We start from the raw sequence: 18,784 nt of genomic DNA, 5'->3' as shown, positions 1-18,784 counted from the left end.
ACAAAGCACTTGATAAAGCCAGGCGATATTGTCCTTGCCCACGTGGGCCTGAGCATAGCTGCACAGAATGCCCCCCTCTCCTCCTGGGCAGGTCCCCCAGGTGAGGGAAGCCCTGTCAGGACTTCAGCATGACTGGACTGTCTTAGAGACCCAAGGATTGAATCCTTGGCTTTATTGCCCAAGCTATGTGATGTAGAGTCTCCTGATGGCAGAGCCAGCCTCGAGGTTACTATGTGCCTTCTATGAGCTCACGGAGCCAGAAAGACGGGACCGGCTGGACTTACAAATTCAACTCAGAGTGTTTATTGGCCAGGGCTGCAGGGGAGCCAAGGGAAGCATTTCAGGAGGGCTTCCTGCAGGAGGCAGCTGGTACAGAAGCAGGGGGCAGCTTCCACCGCCAGCCATGAGCAGGGAGCAAGCCTCAGCCAGCTACAGGGGTGTCCATCCCCGACGAGGAGCCCTCAGCTCTGACCCAGCTGGGCTTTCAGAGCCTGCAGCCCTCCCCCATCAATGTTGTTGCCTCCACACACAATGACCACGACCGAGGCCAGGGAGGGGCACAGGCGGCCCTCAGCCTGGAGTCTCCCCAGGAGGCCTGAGTAGATGACAGCCAGAGCTGCCCCGCAGGCAGGCTCCACCAACATGCGCTCATCATCTGCCCGGAGCAGGGGAACGGGGTGGATGAGAAGAGAGAAAGGGAGGAAGAAGCAGTTAGTGCTCAGTAGGCTCTGGGCACTGCAAATCCACGAAGCCAGCCAGCTAGCCAGCCAGCTCACAATCCATCATTCATCTGACCCTCTCTCCATCCATCAATCTGACCATCCATCTCTCCATCCATCCACCTTTCATCCACCTATCCATCCATCCATTCCTCTATCCATCATTTGACTGTCTGTCTGTCCATCCATCAGTGTATCCATCAATCAACGTATCCATCTATCTATCCATGCATTCATCTATCCATCCCCTATCCATCATTTGACTGTCTGTCTGTCCATCCATTAGTGTATCCATCAATCAATGTAACCATCCATCCATCCAGGCGTCCATCCATCCATCCATGCATTCATCTATCCATCCCCTATCCATCATTTCACTGTCTGTCCATCCATCAATGTGTCCATTAATCAATGTGTCCGTCCGTCCATCCATCCATCCATCCATTATCTACCTTTCCACTCACTCATACATTCACCCATTCATTTAACAAATATTTATTGAGTACCCACTCCCTGCCAGGCCCTATGCTAGGAAGGTCCTGGGGGCACAGCAGTAAAAAGGACACACCAGGCCTCACCCTCACGGGGTTTACATCTAGTGCTGTAGATGAATAAGAACCAGGCAGCTATGAACAGAGGGCCTGGTGCATGGGAAGACTCCAGCCCAGGGGGGTTGAGGGTGGAAGACTGGAGGAGGCTACCCGAGGAGGCACCCTATGATGACGGAGTAGCCCCAAGTCACATGAAATTGACAGGGAGTGAACACCCAGAGACCCAGGGCCTTCATAGGTCCCCGAGCCTGGGGAGGGAGGGCAAGGCTCACTCACCCAGGAACTGCTGCACAGCGCTCACAGCCTGGACATCCTCCACCACCTCAGAGATGATCTCCAGTTCCTGCATGCATGCCAGGGCCCTCGCGGCCACGGTCTTGGCACCCAGGCTCTTGGCCACGCTGCAGGAGAGGGCAGGCCGGGCAGGGAATGCCAGGGTGTGGGGCAGAGCCGGTGAATCCTCGGGCCTCCGCCCCTTACCAATCCAGCCCTCCAAGCCCCAGGCCCCCTCCCGTCCTGCAATGGGCCGGGGCTCAGCATCGCAAGAGCCTAGCACAGCATGGGCACAGAGGAGTTGCCCCCAGATCGGGTGCCCCTCGAATGACCGACAAATGCGCCCCATGCCCTCCAACTCCATAACCGTGATTGTGGTCTTCCGTGCACATACCCCAGAAAGCCAAGCACGGAAATGGATTTGTTTGCATCTTATTCAGTAATAACCACTTATGTCTATATGATAACTAATATTTATTGACTATCTACCAGGTGATAGATACATGTGTTTTCTGTCATAAGCCTCATAATCTCCCCTTGAGTCAGAAATGTATGAGCTCCATTTTACAAGGGAGGAACCTGAGAGGCTCAGGGAGGTTAAGGAACTAGCTCAAGGACGGACACACAGCTAGTCAGTACGTAGCAGAATGTGGATTCAAATCCAGGCAGTCTGGCTCCAGGATCCATGCTGTTTATCTCTGTGCTTGGGATCGCCCACCTGCCAGTACCTTCCTGAGCTGGGCAGCGTTTCAGCCCCGGGAGAGCCTTTGGAGAGCCCATGAGAATTGGCCCAAGTAGCCCAGAGCAAAGACTCGGGAGCCAGGCTGCCTGGTTTCAAACCTGGGCCCCACACTAGCAGTGGGACCTCGTGAAGGTCACTGCACCCCCCCCACCGAGCCTCAGCTTCCTCAGTCTGAAAAATGGAGGTAGCGACAGTCCTGGGTTCATGAGAGTGTCATGGGGGTGGAGTGCCTAGAAGAGGGCCTGGCACGTAGTAAGTTCTACTGAAGGGTTGGCAGTGGCTGTTAGCATCGCTATTACTAAGAACAAAGTCAAGAACAACAGCAAGAGAGACTCAGACTCAGAACTACAGATAAGCCAGGAGTGGTTGCCAGTCAGCGGGGGGTGGCAGCGGGGGGGGGGCGCTGGGCGAAACAGGTACAGAGGATAAAGACGTACAAACTTCCAGTTATAGAATTAATAAGCCACGGGGATGAAAAGTCCAGCACAGGGAATAGTCAATAATATGGCCATCGCTTTGTGTAGTGACAGGTGGTGAGTCCACTCGTGGTGGTGAGCACAGAGGAATGTATAGGAGTCCTGGATCACTACATGGCACGCCTGAAATGAATATGATATTGTAGGTCGACTATAGGCATCAATTATAAATAAATAAGTAAATAAATAAGAACAAAGTCTGGGAGGGGAAACACAGAATTAAGTTGTAAGTAGAGGGAGACCATTGGGAGGGTACCCTCCCTGAGGCAGGGTTGTGGGGCCAATCTCTCTGGGGTGAGAGACCCCAGCCGAAAGGAGGGAAGGGGAGGGGGTAGAATGTTCCAGGCAGAGGGAACAGCATGCGCAGAGGTTGGTGATAGGAAACAGTGTGACCTATCCAAGGGGCTGGAAGACAGGGCAGTGGCTGGAGTGGGGCTGAGAAGAGTGTGGATCTGGGCCTGAGAACCTGGGGAAGGCATTGAGGGGTGGAAGCGGGGGATGAAGAGTCCCATAGGTCAGCAGCGGAGGAAGGACAGACACCCTGCCCAAAGGTAGACAAAGGACTCAACGCAAAGAGGAAACTCAGCAATACCACTTGCAGGGATGCAGCCCAGAGCAATGGACACGTTCGTCCACATGAAATGCCACACAAGTGTTTGTAGCAGCACGACTCATCATAGCCCAAAACACAAACAGCCCAAACGTCCAGCAACCGAGGGTTGGATAAACAAGATGGGGTCCAGCCACACGATGGAATAGTTTTTGGCCACAAAAAGGAATGGAGTGCGGATGACAACATGGATGAACCCGGAAGACATGAGGCTGAGTGAGAGAAGCCAGACACAAAAGGCCACATATTGTATGACTTCATCCAAATGAAATGTCCCCAGCAGGTGAGTCCATAGAGACAGGCAGTAGATCAGTAATTGGCAGGGGCTGGAGGGGAGGGGCGGTTTGGGGAGAGGTGATGAAAATGTTCTAAAAGTGATTTTGGTGATGGAGGCACAACTCTGAATATACTTAAAATCATTGAACTATACACTCTAAGTGGATGAATTGCGTGACACATGAAGTATATCTCAATAGAGCTGTTATCAAAAAGAGCACTAAGCATAGCCAGGGGGTGGAGGAGGGCTGTGACAGCCATCCAGGGGAGCGCTGATGCCCTGGGGTGGGGACAAGGGCTGGAGAGGAGCTGGAGTCCAGTGGGAGAGTGGACAGAACTCAGCAAGGTGACTGCCAGGTGGGTCCGGTCAGAGCACCAGGATGGACAGTGGTGTCATTTACAAAAATGGCAAGTCTGTGAACTTCACTTAGTGCTGCACTGTGCCAGGCTCTGAGAGAGGTACTAGGGACTCAGAGCTCAATAGCCAGTCCCCATCCTCAAGCCCCTCCTTCCCAATTAGGGGCCCAAGTCAGCCCATCCATAAGCTCTTTCGTGGCTGAAGAGTGACACAGAGTGTCTTTGGGGTCTTTACATATGGGAGGCAACTGCCCAGCTGAGCCTTGGGGGATTTCATCAATGTAAGAGGGACTGGTATTTCAAGTGGAAGGGAAAGGAAAGGCTCAGAAGTTAGAGGCACAAATAATTTTCAGGGAAAGGCAGCACAGAGATGCTGGAGTGTGGGTGGCATCAGAAAGGAATGGAGATGGTACCAGAAAGACATTAAGGAGACCCGTATGTCCAGATAGAATCCTCCTTGAAGCAAGGACCTGTTTCTCTAACTGGCCAGCCAGAACCTTGTACACAATAGGTGCTTAATAGAGATGACTTAATAGGCTGTCCTGATTTCAGCCACCTTGCTGTCATACACCATGATATCCTAAGTTCCAGCACCTAATGGGTGCTTAATAAAATATGGGCAGTGCTGGCATCTGTAGAGGGTTGAACAGTGTCTCCCCCCAAAATTCACATCCATACAGAACCTCAGAATGTGACCTAATTTGGAAATAGGGTCTTTGCAGATGGAATTAGAAGATAAGGTCATACTGGATTAAGCTGAACCCTAAATTCAGTGACTGGTTCCCTTACAAGAAGAGAACAGACACACAGAGAAGAAGGTCATATGAAGAAAGAGGCAGAATGAGGTGGCTACAAGCCAAGGAACACCAAGGATTGCCAACAACCACCAGAAGCTGAAGGAGGCAAGGAAGGATGCTTCTCCCCTAGGGCCTTCAGAGGGAGTATGGCCCTGCTAGTACCTTGATGTCACACTTTTAGCTTTCAGGGCTATGAAAGAATGCATTTCTGTTCTTTTAAGCCACCCAGTTTGGGTCATCTTTATGGCAGCCTTAGGAAACTAACAGCATCTGTGAAGATGATAGTGGTGATGATGATAAAGGATATAAGATGAGGCAGGGTCTGGAGGCTGGCCACTCTCTATTAGTTAGTTAGTTGGTTCATAAGAACTTTTCCTCAGTTGAATTAAAATCAGTTACATAAAGTAATAAGGAAAAAGTTCTCTAATGATATTGCAGAAAAAATGAAACTATGTTCGTGATATATAATATGAACTAGAAAAATAGAGTTTAGGAAGGATATGATCCTAACTTAAAAATATGTATCAATCCATTCATTCATTTCACAAACATTTGTTGAGCACCTACTATGTGCCAGGCACATTTCACTTGTATGTAACTATGCATGCATGGGGGAAAAGCAAAGACCGGGAAAATGTAACCCATTGTTCATCTTTGGATGGTGGAATTGAAGGTGCCGTTTTGTTTTCTGTTGCTTATTGCTTGCCTACATATTCTAACATACCTGCAACACACTTAAATTCCTTTTATAATGGATACAGAACAATGAAATTTGTTTTACTAATTAATGAAACTTAAATGAATCATATCCTTCATCCACTTTTTTGGCATTGCCTTCTAACATTATTGTGGTTGGAGTCCTAGGGTGAAGTTGAGTCTCTTGGGTATGCCCTACCTCCACTGGTTGGGACTGAGAGGCCCTAGGACAGCAACACCACCACCCTCCAGCCTACCACAAATGCCCCCAGCCCATGCCTACCTGGTGATGTCTGGCAGCGTGACTAGCCTGCCCGCCTTGATGGCTGCATTGAAACAGTGTGCCCCTTGGGTCTCCACAGCTATGATGGGCACATGCTGCCAGCCCACCTCTGCCAGGCCAGCTGACACCCCAACCAGGAGCCCCCCACCCCCTACTGCCAGCACCAGGGCCCCCGGTGGGGTCCCCAGTGCTGCCTTCAGCTCTCGCACCAGGCTGGCGTGGCCTTCCCTGGGGGGCAGGAGAAAGCAGGGTGAGAAAGGCCCCCATTCCCAAAGGCTGACATATGCACAAACTCTCCTCATCGCCACCCCAATCCCCATCCACAGCAAGGGGAGCAGAGACCCTGCAACACTTAGCTCACCCAGCTTTCATCCATTCAAATTATTCATTCACTCATTCTTTCCCTTCCATCAACCTCCCAGCTATGTTCTCAGACATTTCCCATTTAATCCCCTCCACAACCTTGGAAAGAGGCAGTGTTAGCGTGTGCGCTTAAGAGGGGACCAGCATATCAATTGGCATCCGTCAAGTTCTGGGCCTGGGACCCAATGTCTTGGCCACTTACTAGCTGTGTGATCTTGGGCAAGTTCCTTGACCCTCTGTGCCTGTGGAATGGACATAAAACACCCACCTCTAGGGCTCTGGGGAGGATCAAATGGATTAAATGCATCCTGAAGTACACTCGATAAGCAGGATTGATTATTGCCATTTCCATTGTACACATGTGGAAACTGAGGCATGGGGAGGAGAGATACTTTGTAGAGTCACACAACTTGCAAGTGACAGAAGCAGGGCCTGAACTGTAATGTGCCTGGCTTCCAAGCCTCTTCTCCTCTCTAGGCCTCAGTTTCCCCTTCTGTCCAATAGAAGGACCCCAACTCAATAAAGGTCTGGGCTCTGAGCTCCATGGGGGAGGGGTAACAACCTTACCAGATCAGGGGGTGGTCAAATGGAGGGACGTTCACCCAACCATCCCTCGTGGCCAACTCTTGCGCCTTCAGACTGGCCTCGTCCCAGACCTAAAGAGAAACCAAGGGCCTCAGGAGCCCCAGGAGTCGGACCGCTCTGGAGGCTGGAGCAGAGCTGAGGTCTCCTGCATGGCCCCAGGGTCTGACGGGCTGGGGAGAACCCCAAGGGTGAGGCCAGAGCTGGAGTGTGCCTGCAGCCTCCTGGGACAAAGGCAGAGGCTTCCGCCTGGATAAATGGATGTCATGTGCTTTCCACAATCCCCATGGGCCAGGCTGCAATGCTAGGGGAGGGGGAGTTCCAAGGCCAGCTAAGCAGTTTCCACTTCTAACCAGCCAGTAGGGGAGAAGCCCCCTCAAATCAGAGCCCCAAAGAGCAATTTGGCCACTACAGATGGTGTCCATGAAAATGAGCGATCGCCCAACGGATGACCTGCTGGTTAAGTTCAAGCAACCAGAGGTAGCCTGGGTCTCGACAGACCTGTGTGGACCACATCAGGGCTGAGTGCACTTTTCTCACAGGCTTAGCATCTGTGGCAGAAGTCCGCATCCCTGCAGCCTAGCTCAGAGGTCGCTTGCGGGGTATTTTCTGGCTAGGGGACTTTGCGGGGCAGTGGGCAGGGCACACTGCAGTGACCCTCTGACCCTTCTCTGTGTGTCTCCTCCACAGGAGCCCCGAGGGTCCCTGTGGGGACTGAACCCCAGTTGCCCACAGAGGTGACTCATTGACACACCACTGTGAGCTTTCTTCTCTTCTCTGTCTCACTTCTATCCATGTTCTCTGCAAGCACATCCCAAATAAGCTACATGCACCCTAATCCTTGTCTGAAGGTCTGCTTCTGGGGAACCCAAACTAAGACAGGATTTCGGAGGGGACCCTCCCTGCACTGGCCAATTTCAGCAGAAGCTAAGTGGCAAATAACAGCCTCCTCTTCCAAGGAGCAGAGGGTGACAAGGGGGCCAGAGGTAGCCTTCGCCCATCCTCTGGCCCCCTGCAGCACCCCCTCTTGCCCATCCCATGCTGGGGGACACAGAGAAGACAAAGAAATAGTCTCTGTCCACAAGGAGTCTCCCATCTAACCAAAGAGACAAGACTCAATCTCTTGAGTTACTGAAACAAACATGAGATTTAAAACCATGCAGCCCTTGAGCCCACTCACCTGGAGCAGCGCCTCCTCACAGGCTTCCTGCCTCCTGTCCATTGCCTGAGAGCAGCCAGAGTGAGGGCCCAGCGTGTCCCTCCCCTGCTCCAAATCCTGCTGTGGCTCCCCATTGCCCTATGCCAGCCTCACCTGTGAGCTGCCCTGCCTGCTGAGGCGGCCGTCCCCCTCTCTGGCCTCACCTGTCACCCCTTCCGCCAGGGGCTGGGCTGCAGGCGAATGCAATGCACCGTGCTCGCTCCCATTCCAGGCCTTTCTAGGCTCTTTCCTCTGCCCACGCCCCTTTTCCCAGTGGGAGGACTTGTATTTCCTTTTCAAGATAACACAGGGGGTCTTCTAGGGGAGCCTTTCCTGGATCGTCTCCCCACGTCTGAGGCACAGCCTGGCAGTAGTCGGGACCACCGCCCAGGTCCCTACCCCCTCCCTCCATCAGAACTCCACGGCCACACCTTGTGTCGAGTGACCGCTGTTCTTCCCCGCCACAGAGGCCAGAGCACATTTCCTCACCTACGCTGATGGGGGCCCCAGCCGTGGGGCTTGCTTTGGCCAATGGCATGTGGCCGAAGTGACAGTGTAACAGTTAAGACCACAGCCCTGAGGGGCCCTTTCCCCCCACTCCTCCTGCCATCCACCTGGAAAGGAACACGTCCCAGGTGGCCACCGGTCCAGAGGGATGTGGGGCACAAGTGCAGACCTTAATCCTGCCTGCAGCCTGACGCAGAGCCACCCTGGCCCTCTCACAAGCCCACGAGCGAGAGAGATCAGGCTTCTCATAAGCCTCTGATATATGGGGGCTGTTTGTTATGCAGCATGATCTAGCAGCAACAGCTGATTAAAATATGCTCTCTCTGTTCCTCTTCAGGGCCCTGTGCTTCCCCATCACACTTACCACGGCCTCTTATCACCATCTGGTTATCTGTGTGTCTCCCCAGCAACACCTGAGCTTTGTGAAAGTAGAGACCATGTCTTACTATCTCTATTTCCCTATCTCTAACATCCTACAGGCACAGGGTATGAGTTCAATGAATATCTGTTGGAAAGAAGGAAGGGAGAAAGAAAGGAAGGGAAGGAGGGAGAAAGGGGATGAGGGGATAGATGGATGGATGGATGGATGGATGGATGGATGAAGGTTGGATGGATGGTTGGATGGATGGATGGACGGACAGATGGACTGACAGACGGACGGATGGATGGTTGGATAGATGGATAGATGGATGGATGGGTGGATGGATGGATAGATGGACAGATGAATGGGAGAGAGGGAGAGAGAGAGGGTGATGGATGGGAGGACAGCTGAATAGGTGAATAAAGAGAAGAAAGAAGGGAGAAAGCAAGGAAGGAAACTGGACACTAAGTATTTGGAGACCAGCTTTCAGATACCATGGTTTTAATTTTAATGGTTTAAAAAAAATCTCTCTTCCAGGGAGCTTTTTTTCTTCTTTCCAGGAAGGTAGAAGGATTACATGTTTGCATCACCGTTTCTTCGGTAACAAGATGATATCCCTGGTGGTGGACACCTTTCATTATTGGGGTGGTCTCAGAATAAGAAATGATGCCACCATCATCTTTCTTTATACTTTTTGTCTCATCAAAGGGCAAACATTTTTAAATAAATAATACCAAGTGTTAGTGAGGATATAAGGAGACGGACACACTCCTGGTCCATAAGCTTCCTGTTTCTCCTGGGTTCATGCAGGGGAAGTTTTCTCAAGGTAGGTAGAGGCAGGAGGTCCCAGGCCTCAATATACATCATGCCTCACTCCCACCCCTCAGCTCAGCCATCCTAGGAGAAGACTGGGCTCCAGGCATAGTTCATCAAAAAAAGAAAGAAAAAAGCGGGGAGATACCATCTCCTAGGGCTGAGGTGGGGGTAAAGGGGAACAGCCCACTCCAGCTGGCTTCTCCTTCCTGGGGTCCTTACCTTTCCAGTCAGCTGAACCTCAGCCCCCTCCCCCTGCAGCCTCCTCACCACCTGCAGGGAGGTGCCCTCCGGGAGCACAATGGTGGCAGGGATGCTCAGCTTCCGAGCAGCATAAGCAGCAGCAATCCCTGCATTGCCCCCTGTGGAAGCAATAGAAGGGGGGTGCAGTGGGCAGTGTTGTCTTAGCCTGTTAACACACTTTCTTCCCTCTCCCTCCATTTCCCTTTGTGGGTCACTCCTTCCCGGCACTCATATGCCCCACCTTTGAGTCCTCTTTCTGGTCCCAGAGGTGGATATGTGATCTAGATTGACTCAATCAGAGAACTCAGAGAACTCAGAGAACCCCTAATCCATGATTGGTTCAGGGACGAGTACATGATCCAAGCTAGGTTCAATTCATGGATTGAACTGGTCCAGGACACGGGAGGGGAAGATGGAAAAGAGCCTCAGCTGGGCTCCTTAGCCTTAACTGGCTACCAAGCTGTGAGAACCATCAAGAAGGGGGTGCTTCCTTTTCACTAGGGCTGATAGGATGATAGGAGGCAAGCCTAGAACTCCTGATGGCCATCTTGCTGCTAGGAAGTCTGTGTGAAAATAAAGCTAGTACAGAGAAACGACAAGTCAAGGGAAGGGGAGATACAAAGGAGAGCTCCTGGATCCAGCTGTACCTGAAAGCCAATTATCCCAAGAATTTTCAGTTCTTGGGGCCTGTAGCTTAAACCTGTATGAGTTGGGTTTTTGTCACTTCTACCCCGAGTCCTGAATGACAGGATGAGGGCTGGGAGAGGACATGAAGTGGCCATCTGACCATGACCTTGAGGGGGCTGGACCTTTAAGAGGAGCCTGATCCCTGGACAGCTACTGCAGCTCCAGCGAGCTCTTCCTCCCCCCACACAGCCTGGAGGACCCAGCCCCGAGGGTCACCTGAGGAGCACACCAGGTGTCTGCATCCCTTCTTGGCCATCTGGGAAGAGAAGGAATGGGGTTAGGGACTGACCCAGGCAGATGTCAGAGAGCTGTGTGGGATGGAGTTAGTCCCTCCCCAGCCCACCCCGACACTCCTGCTCCTCATCCTGCCCCACCCATCTCTACAAGTCCACTTCTCCCCTCCTGCCCTCACCCCCAGCCAGCCAGCATCCATCCCCCTCCTCCTCCTTCTCGAACCATCTCACTTCTCACCTCCCACCAACACCTCACCTCCTGGCAGAAATGCCCAATGCCCCGGATCTTGAAGGAACCGGCCGGCTGCACATTCTCACACTTGAGGAAGACAGTCGTGCCTGCCACCTGGGAAAGCGCCCAGCTCTCCAGCAGAGGAGTGACGGTGTGGAAGTGCTCGGCCTTAGCGCAGCCTGTCAGAGAGCTGTCCATTCCAGCAACCACCAGGAGGCCTGCAGGAGAGCATGAAGGCCATAGCCCAGGCAGCTCCAGCAAGAGCCCCCTTCCCCAGGACACGGGAGGGCAAGATGGAGAAGAGCCTCAGCTGGGCTCCTTAGCCTTAACTGGCTACCAAGCTGTGAGACTCCAGGCAAGGATCTGCTCCTCCCCGGGCCTCAGTTTCCCCATCTGGACAAAAAGGTTTGGACTAGGGACCCTTTCATTCTGTAACTGTGGCTGCCCACAGGGCTGGAGGTGTAGAATATGGCCAATACTTGGTGATGAATGAATGAGCGTGGAGAACTCATTCATTCATTCTTCATTCATTCATGCATGCATGCATGCATGCAAAAAAAAAAATCTTGCAATGAGCACCTACTATGTGCCCGGCGGTTCCAGGGTTTGGGGCGCACAAGTCAGAGGCAGCCCCTGCTCTGCCGGAGCTCACATTCTAGTTGGCGAGACAGAATCACACAATTTCAAACAGGGGTGATGGGGGCGGGAGGCAGTGTTTCAGCAAGCACGGTCAGAAACAGTCTCTCAAGAGAGAAAAGCTTTTTAAAAACTTGTATTATGGAGAATATAAACATAGCAAAATACTGAGAACTGGATAAGGAACCTCTGGTGTAGCCCATCACTCAGCTCACACAAGCGCTCCTGGCCTGCCTTGTTCCATCCATGCCTGCGCCCCCCCCTCCCCGGATGATGGTTTTTTTTCCCTCCTTTATTCTCTTATTATATTTTCTTCCTATACTACTTCATCTGTAAATACTTCGGCACGGATCTCTAAAAGCAAAGAACTCTTTTTAAACGATATAGCCACATGGTTTCACAACTGTATACATTTGTGCAAACTCACTGAATTCTTACTCAAAGTAGACTAATTTTTTTTTTGAGAGAGCGAGCGAGCTGGGGGAGGGGCTGAGGGAGAGGGAGAGAGAGAGAATCTTCAGCAGGTTCCATGCCCAGCATGGAGCCCAAAGGGGGCCTCAATCTCATCACCCTGAGATCATGACCTGAGCTGAAATCAAGAATGAGATGCTTTTAACGGACTGAGCCACCCAGGCACCCCGGGCTAATTTCATTTTATGGAAATCATATCTCAAAGATGCTAATTTTTTAAAAAACGTCATCACAATACCATTATCACATCTAAAAATATTAATGGTCATCTCTCAATATCATCAAATATCTGGTAATTGTTCACCTTTCCAATTGTCTCATTAAATGGGATAAACGGTTGGCTTTGAGGTCAGTGATCTGGGATCTCTAACACTTTGAATCAGATGCAAATCAGATCTGTGAGTATCACGTTGGCTGAGAGGGCTTTGAATTCTCTTTCCATCTGCAAGTTCCCCAAGGGGAATGTTCAAGATGAATGACAGCAGGGAGCCCAGGGAAAAGCATTCATGCAGAGGGGACAGCAGGCGGAAGCACCTTGAGGAAGAAACGAACTTGGGGTGTTGCTGGTGTGGGGAGAAGGGATTGGGCGCAGAAGGCGAGCAAGGAGAGGTGGGCAGGGACTTGGGGAACCTTCCAGCCCCTGGTCAGGAGCTGGGATGTTATTCTAATTCTACTTGCAGTGGGAAGCCGTCGGGAGGTTTTAAGCAAAGGCACAGTTAGTGAATGACCCTGTGGGAAAAGGCGAGAAACAGAAAGGGAGGAAATGAGAAGAGGGGGGAATAGAGGGGTTTTTTGTTTTTTGTTTTTAAAGGAGCAAATGCAACCCCTCTTTTTTCTCTGGGGCAGAAAACCATTGGGCCAAGCCCTGCAGTTCCACTGCTGGCCAATAGGAGGAGTGCTGCAACCTCCCCCACCCTCCAGGGCCCAAGCTCCTTGCTCACACTTACTTAGGGCTCCACCCCCTGCCCCACCAGAGGGCTCCGGGTCTCCTGTCTCTGCATCCGGGGCCCTTGTTTAGATGGCCCTGGGATTCCCCAGGCAGGGCAGAGTCTGAGCCACCTCCACCCAGTTCCATCAGGGCACTGGGCATGGCATTGAGGGAGAGGGACCTGTGGGTCACCCAAAGTCAGCATACCTCAGCCTGCGCCTCACCTCGGCTCTGGGCTTAGGGGTCAGTCAGGGACCAAAGTTAGAAACCAGCTCTGTATTCCTAGCTGTGTGACCCCAACAAGTGCCTCAACTCCTCTGTGCCATGTTCCCTTCTGCCCTACTCTCAGACATCAGCCAGTCATCTAGAGGCATCATCTCTCTGGGGCCTTCTAACCGTGCGGGCATGCTTACCCTTTCTCTCGCATGTCTATAGGGCACCTGCGAGGTGTAGGCCCTGACCTAGGAACTGGGGATACCATGGTGAGCGAGACAGACATCTCCTCTTGGAGCTGATGGGGAGATCAGCATTCAACAAATAACTATAGACAAACAAAATAATCAAAAATGGTGAAAACTACTGAGGAAAGCATACATACAGGGAGTCTTAAAGAGATAAACAGGGACACCTATTGTGGATAGAAAGGTGAGGAAAGGCCTTTTGCAGGAAATGACCATTAAAACTGAGACCTGAAAAATGAGAATGAACTAACCACACAACAAACCGGGAGAAGAGCGTATGCATCACAGAATCACTGTGCGGATGCAGTGAGGCTATATGGTGAAGGCATCGACTCCATGCCTGACATATAATAATAGCTCATAGTTGTGTAGGACCTACTACCAGCCAAGCACGGTGCCAAGAACCTCAGAGACCATCTCGTATAATCATTACGACAACCTGGAGATAGGTTCGCTGATTAGTTCCATTTTCTAGATAATGAAGCCGAGGCCCAGAGAGGTTAAGGAACCTGTCCAAGGTCACACAGCTGGAAATGGCATGGCCAGGATTCAAACTCAGGCAGTGCACTTTGGCATCTGTGCTCTTAACACGATGCCATACTGTCTCTACTAGGTGGTAATGATGGTGGTGGTGGTGGTGGTTAAAGGTGTGAGCATTTCCTCCTTAATTGCCAGGTGTCCTTGGGAGCCCAATGCCCCTGGCTCAGCCCCCAGGCTCCCCCAGCCCTCTTGGTTATACTAACAGCCCACAGGAGAACAGCAGGCTTGTCAAATGAACAAGCCCCAAAACTTCCAATAGCCTTATCAAGCCCAGAAGCCTGTAAGGGCACAGGCCTCCCAGACTAAGGTCTAGGGCTAAGGTGGGACTGTGGCCTAGGGACACATGGCTCTGGAAGCATGTGGCCACCACTGGGGCTGAGCTGGGAGCCCTGGGCCCTCTCTGCTGTGGAGCAGAACAGTGGGAAGCCTGGAGCTTGGGTTCAGGTCCCAGCACACATGACCTTGGCCACGTCACCTTTCCTCCCACGGCCTCACCTGCTGCCCCTATGAATGGGGCCCAAGTAAGGACCATCTACTGTTTCTGCCTCCTTTGCCCCTCAGGCTTTTCCAGAGGCCACCTGGGTGACACTCCCAGCCAAACCCCTGATGCCAGGGCTGGGAAACCTTGGCTGGCAAAGTGCCCAGTCCTGCCCCTCTGGCAAGCAGCACCTGCTCCCCAGCCATCAAGAGTCCGTGGCACCCAGCCTCCTCCGAGGCAGGGTAGACCAACAGAGCACCCTGAGTTAAATCAGGGTTCCTGGGAGGGTTTTGCACCCATACCTTCTCACTTTCTGTCCACTCATCCTGGACCTTGCCCCGGAACCTTCCAGACGACCCTCCACTGCCATACACATGCACACAGAGCCCCAGAAGCACCCTTTGGGCCCTAGGCCCTCTTACCCGCCTGTCCAGCCGTCCCCAGACCCAGCTTGGCTCCAGCCTTCCGCCACCAGCCAGCCTCGGCACCAGCTGTTCCCGGCTTCTCATGACTTCTTGGCCCCGCCTCCCACGTTAAAGGGACAGCTCCCCGCGGGAGGAAGAAAGGGGACCAGATCAACTTTCACGACCTCCCTGTGCACTGTCCATGGTCCCATTTAACAGACGACGCTGCAGGCTCAGAGAGGGAGACTCACTTGGCCAAGGCCACCCAGCCAGCGAGAGACACCCTGGACGACCTCTTCTGTGACACAGACATGTCCAAATCTTCTTTTTTTTTTTTTTTTTAAGATTTTATTTATTCATTCATGAGAGAGAGGGGCAGAGGGAGAAGCAGGCTCCCAAGGAGCAGGGAGCCCGATGCGGGACTTGATCCCAGGACCCTGAGATCATAACCTGAGCCAAAGGCAGACGCTTAACCATCTGAGCCACCCAGGCGCCCCATGTCCAAATCATCTTACTTCGAGTCCAGGGCTTGCCCTGAGTGCCAAGCCACGACCCCTGACCACTGTCGGGGTCAGCTTGGGTCAAAGGACAACAATGAGAAGGCATCATTTTTTCTGAAGCACCTCCACACCTCTAATATTTTACACCCAACAAAGGAACCAAACAGTTATTTATTGTTCAAAGGAATGCCTCCGACCATTCATTCGTTCAGCAAATATTTATTGAATACCTACTATGCGTCAAGCCCTGGGACTTTAGTCTCCAACAATACAGTATGTCCCCTGCTCTCATGAACTCCCAAGGGGCCACCAGAGAGCAGCTGCAATCAGTGTTCTCAGATGTGGTCAGGCAGAGGTGGGGCAGGGCTGTGGACAGCCAGAGTGGATACCTTACCTGCCCCCAGGAAGCTGGGAAAGCTTCTTGGAGGAAAGCAGGTTTGGTGCTGGAGATATAGGCAAGGACCAGAGTCCGCAGGGATGCTGTGCCATTCCAGAGTCTGGACGTTACCCAGGAAGGCTAGGGAGCCATAGAAGGCTGTAGGCAGAAGAATAACATGATCAGACTTACATCGTCACCATCTCAATGTGAGCTAGTCACATCCATCTCTGAGCCTCAGTTTCTCTATATACAAAATGGGAGGTGAGCTCCAGGAAGGACTTGGCAGCCGAGATATTCTTTGCCCTTCTAGGGCTGTGTGTGACCTCCCCCGGCTTGATGATTAATTCCTGACTGCTTGGCGTCGAGCTGCTTGGCCATGATCCTTGATGAGGACTCTGGCAGCTTCACAGCCATCCTCCTATTAAACCTGTACTCATCCTTGTCAGGTGTCCCGTCCTGGACTGGACCCTGGAGACAGACAGGTGGCAAAACTCAGTCCGTACCCTGAGGTGGCCCCTGGACTAGAGGGGAGAGGAAGCTATCCAATTCAGTGACAATTTTACCACCCCCAGGAAGACAGAGAACAGAAGGTCCTCGTAGAGCAGCTGGGTTGGGATGTAATGAGGGAGGGCTTCCTGGAGGAGTGGGGCCTTAGCACACAGCTCCGACTAGGACAGGAAACATGACGGCCCTTGAACAACATGGATTTGAACTGTGCAGGTCCATTTATACACGGACTTTTTCCAGCACAAGACTGTAAATGTATTTTCTCTTCCTTACGATTTTCTTAATAATATTTTCTTTTCTCTAGCTTACTTTATTGTAAAAATTCAGTATAAAATACATATAGCCCACAAAATGCATGTTAACCACCTTTCTGTTATTGGTAAGGTTTCTGGTCAACAATAGGCTTTTGGGAATTAGGTTTTGAGGGAGTGTCTGGTAGAGTTGATGTGAGGATCAAACAAGTTAATATATGTAAACTATTTAGAACAGTAGAAAGTGCTCTCTGTGTTCAATGCTATTATTGGTATTAGCATTATTATAAGAGGTGACACAGCAAATGGCAGAAATTACAAACGTGGCAATGAATGTTTGAAGTTTGGGAACATGACATTATCATATCACAGAATGCTTGCAACACCCTGGGGAGGTGTATGTCATAACGTAGCCTCTATCGTGGAATCAGACTGAGCTCAGAAAGGCCAAGTCACTTTCCCAAGGTCACACAGCAGTGGCAGAGCCAGCGCTCCGAAACAGAGGGGCCTGGCTTGGAAGAGCATGAGGTGGGGATGCCAGGATGGCTGCATCAGAGAGCAGATAAGACTGGAGAGGTGGACCAGGTCACTGACCCGTCCCGTCCCAGAGCCCAGAGCTATGTTCGTCAGTCAGCCCCTGTCCCTGACACCTAGGGCCGCCAAACACTCACCCTAGCCAGTCCCCTGGGTTATTCATTAAGCTTCATTTCACCATCCTCACCTCCAGCTGTCCCCAGGGTGAGGGGAACAGCGTGGGGAGGAGGGATGGAGCCTCAGACACAGGGGATGAGTCCTCCCGAATCACATTTAGACTCTGTGTCGTGCACTTTCCAGGCCACGGAGGCCCAGTTGCACTAACCAGGTGAAAGAAGTGGACCTGGGACAGTGAAGCAAGCAGTCTCGCTGGTGAGCAAGCCAGCGGCCCCCTAACTTGAGACCCTCTCTGGGCTCGAATGACTTATCTTGACAAGGCTCAAAGGGTCTGAGACCTCAGTTAAGATACCATGTTGTGTTGGATGTCAGAAGACCCAGGTCCACATCCCAGCTGGCTTTCAGAATTAAGCCACTCATTTGTGCAATCAGCAAACATTACTCCAAACAACCAAAATCTAGACCCCTAGGAAAAAAGAGATGAAGACAAATAGATATCCGTGGCCCTCATGGCTTATAGTCAACATGTCAGTGAACAGATACAATGAAGTGTTACAGACGCAGCAACAGGAAAATACAAATCAGAGCAACAATAAAATGCCCTTCAAAAAAAAAAAAACTATTGGGTCGGCAAAAAATTTTAAAAGGCATAAAAGCAATAACAACCAGGGATGGTGAGTATGAGGGAAAATAGGCACCCTCACACATTGCTGGTGGGATCAGAAATCGCTACAGCCTTTTGGAAAATAGATCTGTCAATGTTGATTACAAGGGGATAAATACCCATTCCTTTGACCAAGAAATCTTAATTTAAGAGATTTTATTCTCTAAAATAAAAAGTGCCAGAGGGTAGGGATAAGAGTATGAGAATGTTTATTAGAATCCTATTTAGAATAATAAACAAACAAACAGAAAACTGAAAGCTTGGATGCCCTTGAACTGGGAAATGGTTGAATAAGCCATAATACACCCTCAGCATGCAATATTATGCAGCTATCACAAAGAATAAATTAGATCTAAACCTACTGACCCATAGAGATGGTCATGGTGCATTGTAAGTGAGAAAAGGAAAAAATATATATGTACAGTGGGTAAGGACTTTTTTTTTAACAAAGAACAGTGACCAAAAGTGCCTAAAATACCAGTCTATGTAAATACCTGTAGGTTTGTGGAGAATTATGCTGATCATATTGGTTGTCCCGGGCTGACTAGGGAAGTGGGGATGAGGAGGAGAGGGGTAAGGGGGGAGGGGGCCATAATGAAATTGTGGATGGAAATGTCCCATCATCTGCGCTGTCCAATATGCTAGCCATTCATCACCTGTGGCTATTGACCCCTTGAAATGTGTTTGTGCATTTGAAGAACTGAACTGTAAATTTTGCTTAATTTTTATTAAATTTAAATACCGCAAGCAGCCAGCGGTGACCAGATTGGACAGCACAGGTCTGAAGAATCTGTCTAGGAGATGGTATGGACCCAACATGAGACAGGTCATTGTCACCGGGGAAGCGGGGAGCATTAATAAATCCTTCAGCTTTGTGTAATGATGCCCCCATCCCAAGACAACAGATTTGAGTGA

At 51.1% G+C, this 18,784-nt stretch overlaps 1 protein-coding gene across 1 annotated transcript; it reads right to left on the bottom strand.

Annotated features, from left to right (window-relative positions):
- Positions 1-275: 275 nt before the first annotated feature.
- Positions 276-11,674, bottom strand: SDSL (serine dehydratase like). The gene is made up of 8 exons (XM_035017058.1): positions 11,583-11,674; positions 11,024-11,217; positions 10,751-10,790; positions 9,827-9,966; positions 6,711-6,799; positions 5,781-6,008; positions 1,547-1,671; positions 276-655 (listed from the first exon to the last, which is right to left on the bottom strand). Exons 2-8 carry the CDS (start codon positions 11,195-11,197, stop codon positions 462-464), a joined length of 990 nt encoding a protein of 329 aa, XP_034872949.1. The 5' UTR covers positions 11,198-11,217; positions 11,583-11,674; the 3' UTR covers positions 276-461.
- Between the last annotated feature and the right edge of the window lie 7,110 nt (positions 11,675-18,784).

This window comes from Mirounga leonina, unplaced genomic scaffold, assembly GCF_011800145.1.
Source record: "Mirounga leonina isolate KUSES-001 unplaced genomic scaffold, KU_Mleo_1.0 Mir_171, whole genome shotgun sequence".
Classification (NCBI taxonomy): Eukaryota; Metazoa; Chordata; class Mammalia; order Carnivora; family Phocidae; genus Mirounga; species Mirounga leonina.
The sequence above is the reverse complement of the archived record's forward strand: the minus strand, read 5'-3'. Positions and strand labels throughout refer to the sequence as shown.